This window comes from Pelobates fuscus, chromosome 5 (assembly GCF_036172605.1).
Source record: "Pelobates fuscus isolate aPelFus1 chromosome 5, aPelFus1.pri, whole genome shotgun sequence".
NCBI lineage: Eukaryota > Metazoa > Chordata > Amphibia > Anura > Pelobatidae > Pelobates > Pelobates fuscus.
In genome coordinates this window covers 143,868,299-143,886,822 of record NC_086321.1, presented here as the reverse complement: position 1 = coordinate 143,886,822, position 18,524 = coordinate 143,868,299, and the positions used below count along the sequence as shown (strand labels likewise).

The 18,524-nt window shown below is 37.3% G+C and overlaps 1 protein-coding gene across 1 annotated transcript in view; it reads left to right on the top strand.

Moving 5' to 3' along the window:
• The window catches only part of GALNT9 (polypeptide N-acetylgalactosaminyltransferase 9), a 257,614-nt gene that overhangs the window by 132,843 nt on the left and 106,247 nt on the right, over positions 1-18,524 (top strand). Inside the window, exons 3-5 of the mRNA XM_063454393.1 lie at positions 2,614-2,780; positions 7,786-7,960; positions 13,365-13,562. Coding sequence (XP_063310463.1) covers positions 2,614-2,780; positions 7,786-7,960; positions 13,365-13,562 — 540 coding nt within the window. The remainder of the gene's footprint in view (positions 1-2,613; positions 2,781-7,785; positions 7,961-13,364; positions 13,563-18,524) is intronic.

Below are 18,524 nucleotides of genomic sequence, written 5' to 3'. Positions count from 1 at the left end.
AGTACTAAGAATTACAGACACACTTATATCGCCATGACAGCAGATACAAGCCGATGAAACAACATAAGATAATCAGTAACATGGCAAGCATTAACAGTACAATTTTGTTAAAGACATTTTTTAAAGAGTTCTATAACATTTGCTTGAACATTAGCTTTAACCAGGCTGGTAACCACTAGGAGTAGAGTAGACAATTTGAATAGTATCAGGAATATATGTAAACATCAAGCATTAATCATGGTTGAAGCCTGCGAGGTTAGTATTGCCTCTAGGGCTGAGTAGATGCATGAGTGTTGATTATGGCATAAATGCTGTGTGCCCTATGCCACGTGTGTACCCTGTGAGATTATCAGGAGAGTTAAATAGCAACACAGCAAAAAGCGCTGTGTAAGTTAATTGCTTGACAAAACTGCATGCACCGCCATAACAGCCTATAGGAGCATATCAACAGAGGTAAACACATGGCAAGGATTACACATTTTCATTTTGTTAGTCAGGATTAATACATCAATGAGTAGATATGGTAGTCACATAATTTCACGCGGGCTATATGACAAAGAAATCTGCTTACAGAAGGTACTGACATGCTAGCAATAGTGAGAAAGGGTGATGGTCTCTTAACTGGGCTAGCCCATTTGCACCAGTAGCTAGCATGAGTGAAGCCTAGTGCTAAACACCGACCTTAGGTCTGACATAGTATTATATCTTGATGGGCATAAAATCAGGGTATACATATGTAGACTTTAGCAAGATGTGGTATTGCCACTGAGGGCTCTGGGCATCATATTGCTATTATGATGAATGTAGGTGAGTATTGCAAAAAAAAAAGAAAAAACCTAGAATAACTAGCTGTAGGCAAGATCGTATTCTCGGTTGTAAGCGCGGAGCATACATTTTAGATAGTCTAATGTGCAGCGTCCATGGTTTGTAGCGCGGAGCTCCAGCTTAGTGTTCTGCATCTGGATCAGCTGATTCCCATCAATGGCAGTACCTGCTTGCATTATTCCCTCTTCTCCTGCTGTTCTCGTCACTGGCCCCAGGTTTCTGCACAGGCCCACAATCTGTCCCCGCTAGCTGGGTTGTTCTTGTCCTGGTTGATGGCATTTGTGGCTTGGTGTCGGCTATGCTGTTGGTGCGGGCTAGTTCGTTTCATGGCTCTCAACTCTGAGTTCCGGTAGCGGGTGTTTGTCCTCTGGAAAGCGGGAGAGCATGTGAGCCGTTTTCGGTGATGCCGTCCAGGCCGCTTAATCCTCTTCTTAACCCGGCCAGGCCCAGCGTGGGGAGTGTTAGGAGGTGAGTGTGGGATTGAGCTTTCCCTGTGCCCACCTTCCGTGTGCTGGCTCTGTTTGTTTGCTATCTGTTGCCAGAAATTAGCCAGGATCTTCTCTAGCCGCTGCAGGGTTGTTTCCAGTGGCCTCGTGTCGTGGAGGCATTTAGTGCGTCCGCCATTTTGACTGGTGCAACTAGGTAGGCCTTGGAGTCATTAGGTATCCTTGTGGGTCATTAGGTATCCTCTTAGTGGGAAGCTTTAGCCTGTGTGTAGGTGCCGTGATATCCCTCAACGGCAAGGGGGGGGGGGGGGAACAGGAGCCCCTTCCACCTCTATGTGCCCCAGCAATGTAGGCAGCAGAGAGACCGGCCGTATCTCTTCCGCCGTACCCACGGGCAGGTCCCAAAGAAGCTTCGGGTTATGACCGGCTGTCAAGTGGTGAGATGCCTTGCAAGGTGTCCCTTGTGGTTGCAGAGTAACCTTAGCCGTATCGGAGCTCGTTTTCTCGAGGGAAAAGTGTTGTTTTTTTTCGTTTGTTTGCTTTTTCTGTGCAGGAGCTGACTCCGTGTGCGACCGTCTGTATGGCGGTCAGGCCCCGCCCCCGTATTTATTATTTATTCTATGAATACCCAAGGCAAAGATTCTCACATTGATACATAGGAACAATCACAGATCAGGTTCACTGTGCGCAACATTGCAGGATTACATGATATCATTTTAAAGTGCTCCACATTTTCAGAACAACATTTCTATTTCCGTGGAGTCAGCTGTGTTTTGAGGGATTTTTGAATGTTTTCTTTTTACTTGGTACTTGATACAAAACCTCTAGGAAAGTTGAATAACGCTCAAGAGCACTTAGCACAGAGCACACATTCATGATATTTGTTTTGTGAATACCAAATAAATTGATTCCCAAAAAATATTGCAGATTGTGAAATGCTAACCTTGATTTTTACAGTATAATTCCAGCACCCAGTTCCATTATCCTGGAGACTACAGAGTGAGTCTGTCTCTCTCTCTCTAATAGAAATGCATTAATATAACTATGTGTATATATTTCTATCTATCTCTCTGATATATATACTTATTTTTCTTCTTGAGTTCCAAAACAATGATAAAAAATAGAACCAAATGTGTTTTTTGGGGGGTTTTTTCAGCAGGCTATTGTAATTTTCTTTTTTTACTAAGAATAAAGCTCTTCTGAAATTCAGTAACAGAACCATGTGTCTTTTGACGAAGCCAGCAGTACAATGTTCTTTGAGATGTGAGATTGCATTGCGCCTGGCAACAAACATTTTCAGCCCAATGGTAATGGCATATTTATTCTTCATTATCCTGTACAGATGTAAACAGATGAGCTACCCAGACGGCTTGCCACAGATTGCAGTGGTCTTTATCTTTGTAAATGAAGCTTTGTCTGTCATCCTGCGGTCAGTGCACAGCGTGGTCAACCACACTCCGTCCCATCTCCTGAAGGAGATCATACTGGTGGATGATAATAGTGACAATGGTAAGCTTGTATACATGTGTAAGAAGGATGTCTTTATGGAAATAGAACATTAGTTTATTAATTGGAATATCACAATTAAAGGGACACTATAGTCACCAAAGCTACTTTAGCTTAACCCCTTAAGGACGGAGTCAATTGTACAAGTTGTGATCAAAACAAAACGTAAACAAAACCTGGAATTTGCGCTCTTTCATATTAAGTGCACCCACACTTATTATGTATCATTTTGTTCAGGAGAAACAGGGCTTTCATTTCATGACAAATATTTATATATTAAACATAACTGAATGTGAAAAAAAATCTAAAAACGTATGAGAAATTTAGAAATTGTGTTTTTTTTTCAAGTTCTGCATGAGATTATAACTGTGAATGTCGTAATACTGTTAGATTTTATAAAATACATAAATTTGCATTCAGCAATGTCTCACGAGTACCACAGTACCTCCCATGTACAGATTATATGAGTTTTTGGAAACTTACAGGGGGCAAATATAGGGCTTTCCCCTTTTCCATTGAAATTTGCCAGATTGGTTTGCTCGGCCTATGTTGCATTTGAGACCATATGGTAGCCCAGGAATGAAAATTAACCCCATCTTGGCATACCATTTTTAAAAGTAGACAACCCAAGGTATTCAAAATGGGGTATGTCCAGTTTTCTTTAGTAGCCACTTAGTCACAAACCCTGGCCAAATTTAGCGTATATATATATATATATATATATATATATATATATTTGGTTTTTTTTTGCATTTTTCACAAATAAACTGCCCTTTCACTGATGATATTATCAGTATTATACATTTTACTGCTCTAAAACACTCATATTTGTGTAGAGTAATGTCTCATGAGTACAACAGTACCCCTCGTGTACAGGTTTTATGGTATTTTGAAAAGTTACAGCTTCAATCATAAGATTTGCCCATTTCTGTTTTTCCTAATTGAAATTTGTGATGCCTTTCTCTGAAACTGCTATGTTAGCATCTGAAGCGTTAAAACCTGAGGGACCTGGCACCCAGACCACTTCATTGAGTTGAAGTGGTCTGGGTGACTATAGTGTCCCTTTAATGTATTTATTATTTAAAGTATACATATATATACAGTTGCAAGAAAAAGTATGTGAACCCTTTGGAATGGTATCGATTTCTGCACAAATTGGTCATAAAATGTGATCTGATCATCATCTAAGTCACAACAATAGACAATCACAGTCTGCTTAAACTAACAACACACAAAGAATGAAATGTTGCCATGTTTTTATTGAACACACCATGTAAACATTCACAGTGCAGGTGGAAAAAGTGTGTGAACCCCTATACTAATGACATCTCCAAGAGCTAATTGGAGTGAGATGTCAGCCAACTGGAGTCCAATCAATGAGATGAGATTGGAGGTGTTGGTTACAGCTGCCCTGCCCTATAAAAAAACACACACCAGTTCTGGGTTTGCTTTTCACAAGAAGCATTGCCTGATGTGAATGATGCCTCGCACAAAAGAGCTCTCAGAAGACCTACGATTAAAAATTGTTCACTTGCATAAAGCTGGATAGGGTTATAAAAGTATCTCCAAAAGCCTTGCTGTTCATCAGTCCACGGTAAGACAAATTGTCTATAAATGGAGAAAGTTCAGCACTGCTGCTACTCTCTCTAGGAGTGGCCGTCCTGTAAAAATGACTGCAAGAGCACAGCGCAGACTGCTCAATGAGGTGAAGAAGAATCCTAGAGTGTCAGCTAAAGACTTACAAAAGTCACTGGCAAATGCTAACATCCCTGTTAGAGAATCTACAATATGTAAAACACTAAACAAGAATGGATTTCATGGGAGGATACCAAAGAGGAAACCACTGCTGTTCAAACAAAACATTGCTGCACGTTTACAGTTTACACAAGAGCACCTGGATGTTCCACAGTAGTACTGGCAAAATATTCTGTGGACAGATGAAACCAAAGTTGAGTTGTTTGGTAGAAACACACAACACTATGTGTGGCGAAAAAGAGGCACAGCACACCAACATCAAAATCTCATCCCAACTGTGAAGTATGGTGGTGGGGGCATCATGGTTTGGGGCTGGTTTGCTGCATCAGGGCCTGGACGGATTGCTATCATCGAAGGAAAAATGAATTCCCAAGTTTATCAAGACATTTTGCAGGAGAACTTAAGGCCATCTGTCTACCAGCTGAAGCTCAACAGAAGATGGGTGTTGCAACAGGACAATGACCCAAAGCATAGAAGTAAATCAACAACAGAATGGCTGAAACAGAAGAAAATACGCCTTCTGAAGTGGCCCACTCAGAGTCCTGACCTCAACCCGATTGAGATGCTGTGGCATGACCTCAAGAAAGCGATTCACACCAGACATCCCAAGAATATTGCTGAACTGAAACAGTTCTGTAAAGAGGAATGGTCAAGAATTACTCCTGACCGTTGTGCACATCTGATCTGCAACTACAGGAAACGTTTGGTTGAAGTTATTGCTGCCAAATGAGGTTCAACCAGTTATTAAATCCAAGGGTTCACATACTTTTTCCACCTGCACTGTGAATGTTTACATGGTGTGTTCAATAAAAACATGGCAACATGTCATTCTTTGTGTGTTATTAGTTTAAGCAGACTGTGATTGTCCATTGTTGTGACTTAGATGATGATCAGATCACATTTTATGACTAATTTGTGCAGAAATCCATATCATTCCAAAGGGTTCACATACATTTTCTTGCAACTGTATAACTCTATAATAAGTGTATTATGATATTGATACATATAACTATCAATATAAAAACACACTTATTATGGGATATATATATATATATATATATATATATATATATATATATATATATATATATATATATATATATGTAAAAAACAGATAAAATTCGTATCTTGTAATACCTTTTTTATTGGACTAACAGAATTTTTTAGTGACAAGCTTTCGGGATAACCTCCCTTTCTCAAGTCTGAAGCATTTCTGAGCAAGACGACACATAGAATTCAAAGTTGAGTTGTGATATAGGGGTTAAAGCGACATGAGTGTAGATAAGACACAGGTTTGGTAGAAAATAGACACCATCTTTGTAGAGGGTCATAAATATCTTTCTGAAGAGCAGAGTGAGGGGGGAGAGAGGGAAAAGAAAAACAAACAAGCAGACAGTGCAGAGGATGGTACACTTTATACATGCACACACACATAAATGTGTATATGTGAACGCATAAACACATGTACATATACATAAACACATATACATACATGTGTTTATGCATTCACATATACACATTTATGTGTGTGTGCATGTATAAAGTGTACCATCCTCTGCACTGTCTGCTTGTTTGTTTTTCTTTTCCCTCTCTCCCCCCTCACTCTGCTCTTCAGAAAGATATTTATGACCCTCTACAAAGATGGTGTCTATTTTCTACCAAACCTGTGTCTTATCTACACTCATGTCGCTTTAACCCCTATATCACAACTCAACTTTGAATTCTATGGGTCGTCTTGCTCAGAAATGCTTCAGACTTGAGAAAGGGAGGTTATCCCGAAAGCTTGTCACTAAAAAATTCTGTTAGTCCAATAAAAAAGGTATTACAAGATACGAATTTTATCTGTTTTTTACATCTACATCACTGGACTAATACGGCTACAATTTCTATATATATATATATATATATATATATATATATATATATATTATATGTATATATATATATATATATATATATATATATATATATATAGTTAATACAATGTTAAACAAAAATCTGCACACCAGTCAAGCCATAAGACTTGCTTTTCCCACAGAAATCCAAAAACTGCAGCGATGTTGCAACCGCAAAGGATTCTGGGTGGGCATATGCAAATTAGTTCAACAAAGAATCACATTTTTGCCTCATTCCATTTTAAACATGGATTCCTTTTAATCTGTGTTTGCAGTATACAACTGCTTGGAACACAATTTAGGAAAAGATGCAAAACCAGTGAACCACTCATGGACAGCTGTTTCGTTGTTAATGCAACTCATCAGCATGAGGTTGGTTACTGGTTTGCTTATTGAGGCTTGGTAGTGCTTGGGAAGCAAAATCCAAATAGGTTATGGTGGGGAAAAATTGTGATTGAAAACCCCTTCCACCTGAAGTCTGTGGATAGTTAATACAATGTTAAACAAAAATCTGCACACCAGTCAAGCCATAAGACTTGCTTTTCCCACAGAAATATATATCATATATATTGTTTTTTTCACTGATTGCTCTAATAACGCTGGGGATTAAAGCTGTTAGGGCATTCTATGCCACCGTAACAGCTTTAAAGCCCATTATAAAGGGGACAGCAAATGCAGATTTCAAGTACAAGGGACATTGTATTCCTCGTATTGGCCTTTAGGGCTTGTTTGCACTGTAAATATTTTTTTTTTACCTATTTATTAAACATAAGGTTTTGTTTTTTTTTCCAACGCTCTACATTCGTTTGGCACCTGAGTCATCTCTCTTCTCTATTCTTTATTTTTACTTTGAAATGATGTCTATCTGCAAGTTAAAATGATCATTGATTAGATAAAATAAGAAGCAGGAAACAGTCTTCTAGCAGCCATGAAAGCATATAGAATATAAATTGAAAGATCAATTTGTGTGATAAACAAGTACTTTCTTTCTTTGAACCTATTCCACAGAATTGCATTCACAATTGAGGACACAAGTAAAGATAACAGGACAGTTTGTGAGGTAGTCATGAACAGTATTTTCTTTGAACCCAGTGCATAGCACTTGTACATTAGCATTTCATTCTTCAGGTTTGGGTTAAGCTGTTAAAATAGGTTAACATTCAAGGAAAAGAATCATGTATTACATTTACCAGGGCCATGTGCCATGAAAAAGCTACTTACATGTCATCTTGGGCTCTGTTGGTAGTCGACACCACCACATCTGGCATACCCTATGACACTTGATGATTTTGTATTTTTTCAAAGAAAATATAACATGTAATTTTAAAAAATGGTGACTATTTATTTTTATTTAATAGTGGAATTAAAATTTAATTTGGACCAATATGTGAATAAGAGATACCCAGGATTGGTGAAAATAGTGCGCAATACTAGAAGAGAAGGGTTGATTCGAGCTCGGATACAAGGATGGAAAGCAGCGAATGCACCGGTTGTTGGATTTTTTGATGCTCATGTGGAGTTCAACACAGGCTGGTAAGAATTTACATTGTGATTGAATCTAACTGGAAATGAAATATATTCGATCTAAAAATAAACATGATGCATTCAATATTGTACTCTATTAAGCCCACACTTCCTGTTTAGTACAGACAAAAAAATACTCACATGCTTACAAGCAAACTACTTTGGATGTGCTGCAACTTATTATATTCAATGCCCTACTAGCTTTAAAGGAATACTCCATACATCTTAACCACTGCTTCTCACCGCAATGGTTATGGTGCCATGAGTGCATTGGCATCACTCCATTGTAATCAGTCAGAACATTTTAGAATGGTTTGACTACTCACCTGGGTCCATCTAGCACACTCCCCATTTCCACTACTGATGCTGGATTAACCAGAATCTGAAATACTTACAATAAAGTGTTCCTTCCTCCAAACTTCATTGGTAGACATAAAGTTGGGTCTAGAAACAGAATAATGTTACATTTTAGTTTAATCAAAATTAAGACAGGTAGGCACACTCAAAGGTGCTGATATAAAACAATAATCAGACAAAAATAAACAGTCTAATCCTGGGTGCTCACTCGTATAAGGCCATATTCCCAAAGGCCAACGGAATTACATCTATCACTTAGACAAGGAGCACAACCACAAAATGTGTATGAAACATATTTTATTAAATGGGTCACAATAGTAGGCTCTCATTAACTATATCAATGAATGAAAAAGACATAAGATGTCAAATAAAAAGTACAATATAACACATACAGATGTTAGAAAAGCCGATAAGCAGACTGAACAATGTATGAATCACAGAATACAGATATCCAAAATGGCCATATGAGAAAACAAACAATGGTAATAATAAACCCCAAAATAAATTGTATATACAAAGAAAAAAAGCATACCAGACCTAGTGAGAAGAAGGACAAGGGTCAACCAAAAAGCCCCCAACGTTTTCGCAAAGCTGCCTTTATCAAGTTTAATACCACTTAAGCAGCTTTGCAGATTTGTTTTATATTTTGAGATGAACCCAATAAACTTTAAACAATCATTAGACATATGCATACATTTCTAGAATAGAAAAAATGAAATACAGGTGCTTGATGTGTGATACAACCATGATGACCAGACATCTCTCATCATAACAATGTTTTTACTATATCAACGCTATTTTATTCAGCTGCAGCATGTTAGTGAAACCCATGAACTGTGTTCTGACAATTGGTACTTTTAACGATAGCTGTTCTGAATGAAAATATGTGCTCATCCCTTGGCATATTAATGGCTCAGTTGTAAATTCAACTGTCACAATGTTTTAAGTGGTTAGATACACATGGGTTCATTCACTAAAGTATTTTCAAAACCAAGGCAAAGATAGTTCAGGAAGTGCCACAAGAAATAGAATTTCAAAGAAACCAGTATACCTATCATTCAAGCAAGGGATGCTTGCTCTGACTCTTTTAAGAGCTTGTTATGCATATATACACATAATTTAGGGATCTTGCTGGTAAATCTATCAACACAAAGGTAACATAGTGTAATATTGTAAAATAAGTTACAAACGCAAATTATTGGTTACACTCACAGAATAAAGATGATAAAAGCCCCTTATGGGTACCACCCACTGTATCAATAGGGGGCTAGAGTTCCTCCTTTGGATTTCTCTCCGGGCTGGTCTTTGCATGACCAAAACGATTTACCAGAGGTTATTAAAAAAAAAAAAAGGATAATTATTGAAAAATGGCTGTGCGTTCCACCTATCGTTACGCAGATATTACACATTATGGTTATTGTTTTACTTATATGGGACCCTGAGGAAGTTGTCACGTGAGAAGGAAACGTGTAGGATCATTGCATTTTAACACTATTGTGTAAATTATTTTAATTTGTCACTTGTCACCAAGGGCAGAAATCTATTTTAGCAACCCCAACCCCCAAATTAAATGTAATTTGACTTTGCTTTTAAACTCACTCATCCCTTTGTGTGTATCTCCTAACCCTTCTTGTGTGTGTTTCTTAATCCTCCATTCAACCTTGTGTGTCTCCTGAACCCTTTCCCTTTCGCATGCACACAGTCACTGACACCACACGCAGTTAATGGCACACAATTATACAGATAATTATGGGCACAAACATACAGTCACACACAACAGTTACAGACACACACCAGTCAAACACACAGTCAGATACCTCACATATTATCACAGGCACACACGGTCACACAAAGTCACTGTCAACAATGCAGTTACAGTCACACACAAAGATACAGGCACAGAAAAACACAGTTAAAGTAAAAAAACAGATACAGGTACACACACAGTTACAGTCACACACAGTTACCATCACAAACACAGCTACAGTCAGAGACACACAGAGACAGACACACACACAGCTACAGGCACAGACAATATCACACACACAGTTATAGTAATAGGCACGCAGACAGATACAGGCACACGCAGTAATCACGTCTGCCTCCTGGGTCCTACATTTATTGGCATGGGTGGCGGGGGAGGAGTGGAGGCCAGAGCACATTCTCTGGTGTCTAGTGGTTAAGGAAACAGGGACTGCATCCTGCTTCTCCCTCAGCATGCATTGATTTACAGAATGCCACGAAGGCATGGCTGGGCTGGTGGAGGTAATCTCTGCTGCTTCCAAATCCAGCATCCTGGATACATTCTCCCAGCAACCCTAGCCTTGCCACAGTCAACTCTTGCAGCTGCTTGGAATGCACCACCGTTGTATTCTTGTAGGTGCAGAAGAGTGCAAAAAAGAGGGGTATCAAAGATTCTGCAAGCCTATGGGATGCTCTATAGATCTTCTCATGCTTTCTATTGCATGTTTTTCACATTTTGAGGATGGATGAGAACAGTACTCTAACAGGTTATTTATGGTCAATAAAGAAAACTGAAAAATTCTATGTCATCTATGCTTTCGGTTCACTACTCTGACCTTACATTTTTAATTCACTTTGAATTTTCACTTTAGTAACTAATCCTGGTAATCTTTAAATGCCTTGAAGTTGAATGTCTAATGATTTGGCAACCTACAGCAATGAGCTCAGTTTTTGTCAAACTGTTTTTAAAAGGTTTGTCACTAATCTGGGTGATGGTTAAGACTTTTTGAACCATGTGGCTGCTACGGGGTTATTTTGAAATGTCGGGAATTTTAAGTGAAATCAAATTTAGCTGGACTGGAAGTCTAACTGACATGGAGAATCTTTCCAGTTCAGCTACTGTGCACACTTTGAATTCCTCACTTTCATAAATAACCCTCCCTGTTAAAGGACAAATACGACACTGTCATGCCCTAGTCATTAACCCACAAGGAATACAGACAGACAGACAGACAGATAGATAGATAGCATTTTTAAAAGTTATTGTTTCTGAAAATATTCTGACAATAAAATGAAATTAATTTAAATAACACTATGTGAGATATAATTAATATATAAAGCTATTTGAACACAATTGTTTCTGTGCTCTTGTGTAGCAGACAATCTTATGAAAGGTGTAAAGACTAATTGAGTGGAGTATTAGTTAGCTGATCATATCCCTCATGGTCTTCCCATATGTCCTGCCATCTGTTTGCCTTGAGGTGAAATAGAACTATTTTGTCTTTATTATGCGCTTCATTATTGCTGCATATTTGACCTTTTTCTGGAGTGAAAGGTATATTTAAAGGAAGATTAAATAATAATAAAAAAAATGATCTTAATGTAGTGAGCACCATTCATTTGTTAGCCAAAGTATAAAACAAAAAAAAGATGAAACAATTGGCTCCTCATTATTGCCCTTCTTCTAGTAAAGTACATCACATATAAAGAAATCTCATGAAAGCATTTAACCATAGATAGAAATTATACTCTGGAGACGACTGGTTTTCTAACCATGACATAGTAGACTCTGTAGCCTCAGGAATAATGAATTGTGCCGACCAAAGTCTCATCCAATTATGTATGCAAATCATTTCATGGGGACAGAAAATAAATTGTGTTTTCAACTAATGGTTTGGCTAAGTGCCTCAAGGCAGAACAGTCAAGTGTGTCAGTAGACAAAATAAGCCAAGATGCTCCAGTGTCGCAGTCATGTGCAAGAGCTTCAGGTGGTCAAGGACTTTGCAGGGTTCATGAAATCGCTGTAGGGTTCATGAAAACTTTTATTCCATTATATTTTTACCTTTATTTTTAATTAAATGCATGAGGCATATATTTATGTTCTTCCATTGATCAAAAGGTACTCAAAATGGCATCACAAAAACAGTTGTTTTTATTCATTTTAAAGCTGTTGAAATTGCATTACTACCATATATTTTAACTTAATTTGTTTCTTCTATATGTTATACGAGTCATAGTCCAAGTTAAGGTAGAAATTAAAACTTATTTCACATATTTTTTTACCTCCTTAGCGATCACTGCTATGCCAATATGGAGGCCAACATACATCTACTGGCAGTTTCATTAGTACAATGTAAAGTTAAAATCCACACCTACCTGAAAGCAAACTTGTCATTCAAACAATTTGTGAATGCCATGTTCATTGTAAAATTAATCATATTGACAGTTATTGTACTAGTCAATTGAGTCAACACTTGCACTCTTTTTCCAAACATGAACCATAAAGTCAAAGCCCAAGACGTATGTTTTTTCTGGATGGCTGAAACAAAGGATTCCATATCACATTTTCCGAGGCCCAGTCTATGTAACAATTACCATAAAACAGACTGTCAGCCTTTTCACTTTCTCTATGGAACATGAAGTTGCCTGTTGCCTGAGTGAGCAGCCGGAATATGAGATAATTACTTATTTTGGATGTCCTAGAACTGACAGCTTATTACACCCATTAGAGCATGGCTTAATGTTCCGTCAGTCAGAATCTGCGGTGCCAGAAATATTCTTTTGAAATATTAATAAGAACTATGAAGAGGCTACATAATAGCAATGCAAATAATTACAAGACGGGAAACCAATCCTAAAGCTAAAAATTTGAGGTTGTTAACCAATGGCTCATTTTTAAAGTACATGAAAAAAAAAAAGAGTAAAAGGATGTGTTGGACAATAATATACAAAATATATGATTTCTGAACATCTTAGTGATTACACTTCCTGAAATTGAAACGTTGAAGAGTACGAGTGGGCCATGAAATTCTAATGTGAGCGGGCATGCTTTTATGGCTGGTAATGCAGCTTTTTATAGCAAATCCATATATATTGAACAGGCGTGATGGATCCTTGCAATAAAAGAGATTCACCTGAGTTTGCATCAAAGCAAGGAATGTGGGCTTCACAATGATATGACTCTAAGATTCTAGTCTGGTTTTTAAATCCATCTCACTTTAGGCCGTCTATCTTCTCTATTGATTGCTAGAAAAGAGATGTTTGAGAATTGTGCTTTATGAGTTTTTTAACCTGCTTTCTGTATCTATGTCAGGGCTGAACCCATCATAACACGAATTAAAGAAGACCGAAAACGAGTGATTTTACCAGCAATTGACAATATCAAATACAATACTTTTGAAGTACAACAGTACGCCAATGCAGCACACGGTTATAACTGGGGTTTATGGTGCATGTATATCACCCCGCCACAGGACTGGCTAGAAAAAGGAGATGAATCAGCCCCAATCAGGTGAGTAAATAATATTGTCCTGTTTCTCCACTGCATTTATGAAAAATTGGAGCCCTCTGTGTCATTTGAAGCCATCTTCATTTTGTTGTATCAATAAATGAGCAAAATTGCAGTATAATCAATTGTTTTCTGGCCTCAGAAAACCTTTCCAGACCTTTTTAGGTAATTAGACTTTATGGTCTCATATCACTAGCTAACCTTCATTGCATTGTTCTTTCCCATGAAGACTAATAATATGTAACTTTGGCAGGTGTTCAATAATGCACACTTAGCACCTTGTTGGGTATTGATTTATTTTTCTTTCACTGTATACCTTTACTTAATAATGTTTGTTTTCAATGAATCATAGTGACCCCATTGAATTGTGTGAATTAACTTTAAAATAATACTAAAAGTAATAAACAGGGTTATAGAGAAAAGCACTGACTTTAAAGTTATTTGCTGATCAAGACCTTTTTGACTTCTTATATATAAATATATATATTTTACACTGTTTGCATGAAACTGCTTACTATTTAAAGAGCAACTTATAAGTAGACTTAGAGATTCATTTTGCTCCGAATTTGTACTGAGCAGGTGATTGATCAAATTCACAAACTCCAAGCCAAAATGTAGCCGAAATAACCAATTGAAAGTTGTAATAGCCATGCATGTTTATTTTGATGTAGGATTCTTAATTCCCCCTGTGGTGCCGAAAAATATACACTGAACAAACTTATAAACACAACACTTTTGTTTTTGCCCCCATTTTCAATGAGCTGAACTCAAAGATCTAAGACTTTTTCTGTGCACACAAAAGGCATATTTCTCTCAAATATTGTTAACACATCTGTCTAAATCTGTGTTAGTGAGCACTTCTCCTTTGCCGAGACAATCCATCCACCTCACAGGTGTAGCATATCAAGATACTGATTAGACAGCATGATTATTGCAAAGGTGTGCCTTAGACTGGCCACAATAAAAGGACACTCTAAAATGTGCAGTTTTATCACACTTCACAATGCCACAGATGTCGCAAGATTTGAGGGAGCATGCAATTGGCAATTGGCATGCTGCAGGAATGTCCACCAGAGCTGTTGCCCATAAATTGAATGTTCATATCTCTACCTTAAGCCATCTCCAAAGGCGTTTAAGAGAATTTGGCAGTACATCTAACCGGCCTCACATTTGCAGACCACGTGTAACCACACTATCCCAGGACCTCCACATCCAGCATCTTAACCTCCAAGATCGTCTGAGACCAGCCACCCGGACTGCTGCTGCAACGATTGGTTTGTATAACCAAAGAATTTCTGCACAAACTGTCAGAAACCATCTCAGAGTAGCTCATCTGCATGCTCGTTGTCCTCATCGGGGTCTCGACCTGACTGCAGTTCATCATTGTAACCGACTTGAGTGGGCAAATGCTCACAGTCAATGGCATCTGGCACTTTGGAGAGGTGTTCTCTTCATGAATGAATCCCGGTTTTCACTGTACAGGGCAGATGGTAGACAGTGTGTATGGCGTCATGTGGGTGAGCGGTTTGCTGATGTCAACATTGAGGATCCAATGGCCCATGGTGGTGGTGGGGTTATGGTATTGGCAGGCGTATGTTATGGACAATGAACACAGGTGCATTTTATTGATGGCATTTTGAGATACCGTGACGAGATCCTAAGGCCCATTGTTGTGCCATTAATCCACGACCATCATCTCATGTTGCAGCATGATAATGCACTGCCCCATGTTGCAAGGATCGGTACACAATTACTGGAAGCTGAAAATATCCAATTTCTTGCATGGCCAGCATACTCACCGGACTTGTCACCCATTGAGCATGTTTGGGATGCTCTGGATCGGCGCATACGACAGCGTGTTCCATGTCCTGCCAATATCCAGCAACTTCTCACAGCCATTGAAGAGGAGTGGACCAACGTTCCACAGGCCACAATCAACAACCTGATCAACCCTATGCAAAGGAGATGTGTTGCACTGCGTGAGGCAAATGGTGGTCACACCAGATACTGGCTGATTTTCGGACCCCCCCCAGCCACCCCAACACAGTAAAACTGCACATTTTAGAGTGGCCTTTTATTGTGGACAGCCTAAGGCCCACCTGTGCAATAATCATGCTGTCTAATCAGCATCTTGATATGCCACACCTGTGAGGTGGATGGATTATCTCGGCAAAGTAAAAGTGCTCACTAACACAGATTTAGACAGATTTGTGAACAATATTTTAGAGAAACATGCCTTTTGTGTAAGAAAAAGTCTTAGATCTTTGAAAAAGCTCATGAAAAATGGGGGCAAAAGTGTTGCGTTTATAATTTTGTTCAGTGTAAATGATAGAAGAAAAGATGATTGATTGGTAGGGGATAGTCACTAATTAAATTGTATTCACAGATAAACAGAGAAGTGAGCAATATAGGGAAAATAGGAGGAGCAGTTAAAAAAATATTTATTTATATATTATATGTTTAATAAATATACAATCTATAAATTAGATGAGAAGTGAGTAATACAGGGAAAAATGAGGAGCAGTTAAAAAAAAATCTATATTTCTATATTATATATTTAATAAATATATAATAAAGAAATATATTTATTATATATAGATGTTTTTTATTTTATTTGTTACTGTTTCTCCTGTTTTTCCCTCTGTTGGTTACTTTTTATCACTTGATCTGTGAATCAAAATGCTCCTATCAGTGTACTGCAAAATATATATAATGTTAATTAATTATGTATGTATTTTGCAGTACACTGATTGGCCCACTTTTGTGTCCTTTTGGATTGTCTTATTCACTTCCCAAATAAGTTTTTCAGTACCAAAATTCTGCAAAGTCGAATTGACATAAAGCCAAAATTGTTTTTATTTTTTAGAAAAATAGTTTGGCCGAACCGAATTTTGTCATATTGCACAAGTTTATTTATAAAGTCTATTCACAGGATAATAGTGACATTATTTTTGAATTCTGTATATATACTGAATGGACTTTGCAGTTTCTCAGATATTACTAGTGTAAATGATGAAACCTCCTTTCAAATCAAAGAAACATATGTTTTACGCGTTGGACCATGCCCACTGTGTCATGAGACATTTTATCTTTTGTTCATAGGTGCATTTATTTGCTTATAAAACTTCAATTTCTAGCTGCTTGTTTTCACTTTGAGGCATAGTTGTGTAGTTGAAATTATACAACCAGACAAATTATTTAAAATTTGTGTCTTGTCCATGTGTGAAAAAAAATAATAATAATAATTTCTCGCAATGACTTCCAAGCTGTGACTTAATGTTTGATTGAGCTGACATCTACTGATTGCAATCCATGGCATCCTTCCATTCCTGGTGATGTCAGTTAAATTATACAGCTTACCTAATACCAAATGTCTAAAGTGATTAAACTGTTCCAGGGATCCATTGGCTAATTTATTCTAATTAGTTTTTAAGACATGAATTGAACTCACGTTTGCATATTGGTAACTATAAACATGTGTAATTATATTAATCAATTACAAAGCTATTTGAATGGAATGTGGACAAATGTGGCTATTATATCAACAAACAAGGGCTGAAAATCAGAGGCATTTAGATAGACTTTGTCTAATAAGGGTTAAAAAAACATAGTTTTTTTATGAAATGATATGATGATATTTAAGGAATCTGAAAATAAAAGTACATCAGCCATTCTATATATGAACAGGACATTTATCATAATTCTGGTGCCTGGGCTTGTTTAATGACTCTACTGGGTGACATTGCCATGGATTTATAGAACTCTTCAAAAAAAAAAGATTATTCCTTCATTTTTTAAATAGAAAATGTAAATGATATTTTAGCTCATTCATACAAAAAATAGGCAGTTTTACAATGGGATCAGAAGTTCAACAAAAAATGCTAGCTTAAACAATACATTAAGTACATGTCAAGGCAGCATATTGATTTATGGTGAAAAATAAACGCCATCTGAACCATGTGATCAGTTAAGCCAGCATTGCAGAGGAAGTTTGGGCAGTCTTCCAGTTTGAGCTGGGCTATAATTCCCTGGATGGATTGAGTTTAGTCCCACATCTCAAGGGTCACCATTGCCCATGCTCGCTCAAGAGCTTTTCTCTTTAATTAACAAATGTGATATATGTGAATGATAAATGGGTATTGATAACAGATAAATCAAAACTGTGGCAGAATATTAGTTATTAGATGTTAAGTTTTATTACCTGTCTAAACCTTAAATAGAGCTCTCTAGAAAGGGTTAAACATTGACCTTGATGTGTTAGTGACCCAAATATCATCATGCCACTGAGTGGAATAATATGATTTATTACTTAACTAACAGAAAACTAGAATGAATTAGTCCCAAACTGACAGGGGACCACATGGAGGCCAGACACTCATTACATCAACGGTCTTTCCTCATCAGAATTCACAGGCCGTGCTGAAGATGTGTTATAAAAAATGCTTACAGGAAGTCAGATATAAAACACATCTGTCTCTTCTGGGCTGTTAATGTACTGTATCCTCTTACAAATGACAGTATGACTTAGAAACCAGTCTGCAATGACCTTGAAAGGGTTCATTGGTTGATGTACTACACCATCAGTATGCATAATATTGTATATCTACTTACAACATATACAATGCAATATATAAAATATATAATTCAATGGTATATGGGGAAGCAGTAAATAATGTACGGACATATCATATTTAGGTTCTAACACCATCTTGTGCTATATTTGTCAATGGTAAACTGCAGGAAATCTAGTTTAAAGTCTTCAAAGTTTGTAAACCAATTACCAAAAGAATGGAATTATTCTAATTGCACTAAAAGTAGTGCTTTGCTGTTTTTTTTATGAGAACAATATAGTGTAGTGTTTCTTTAGATGTCTATTTAAAGAGTAAAGAAAATTGTACATATTTCATCCTATACATTTATATCTCAAAGCAAATGGATTACAAAAAGAAATCTCTTAAATGGTCT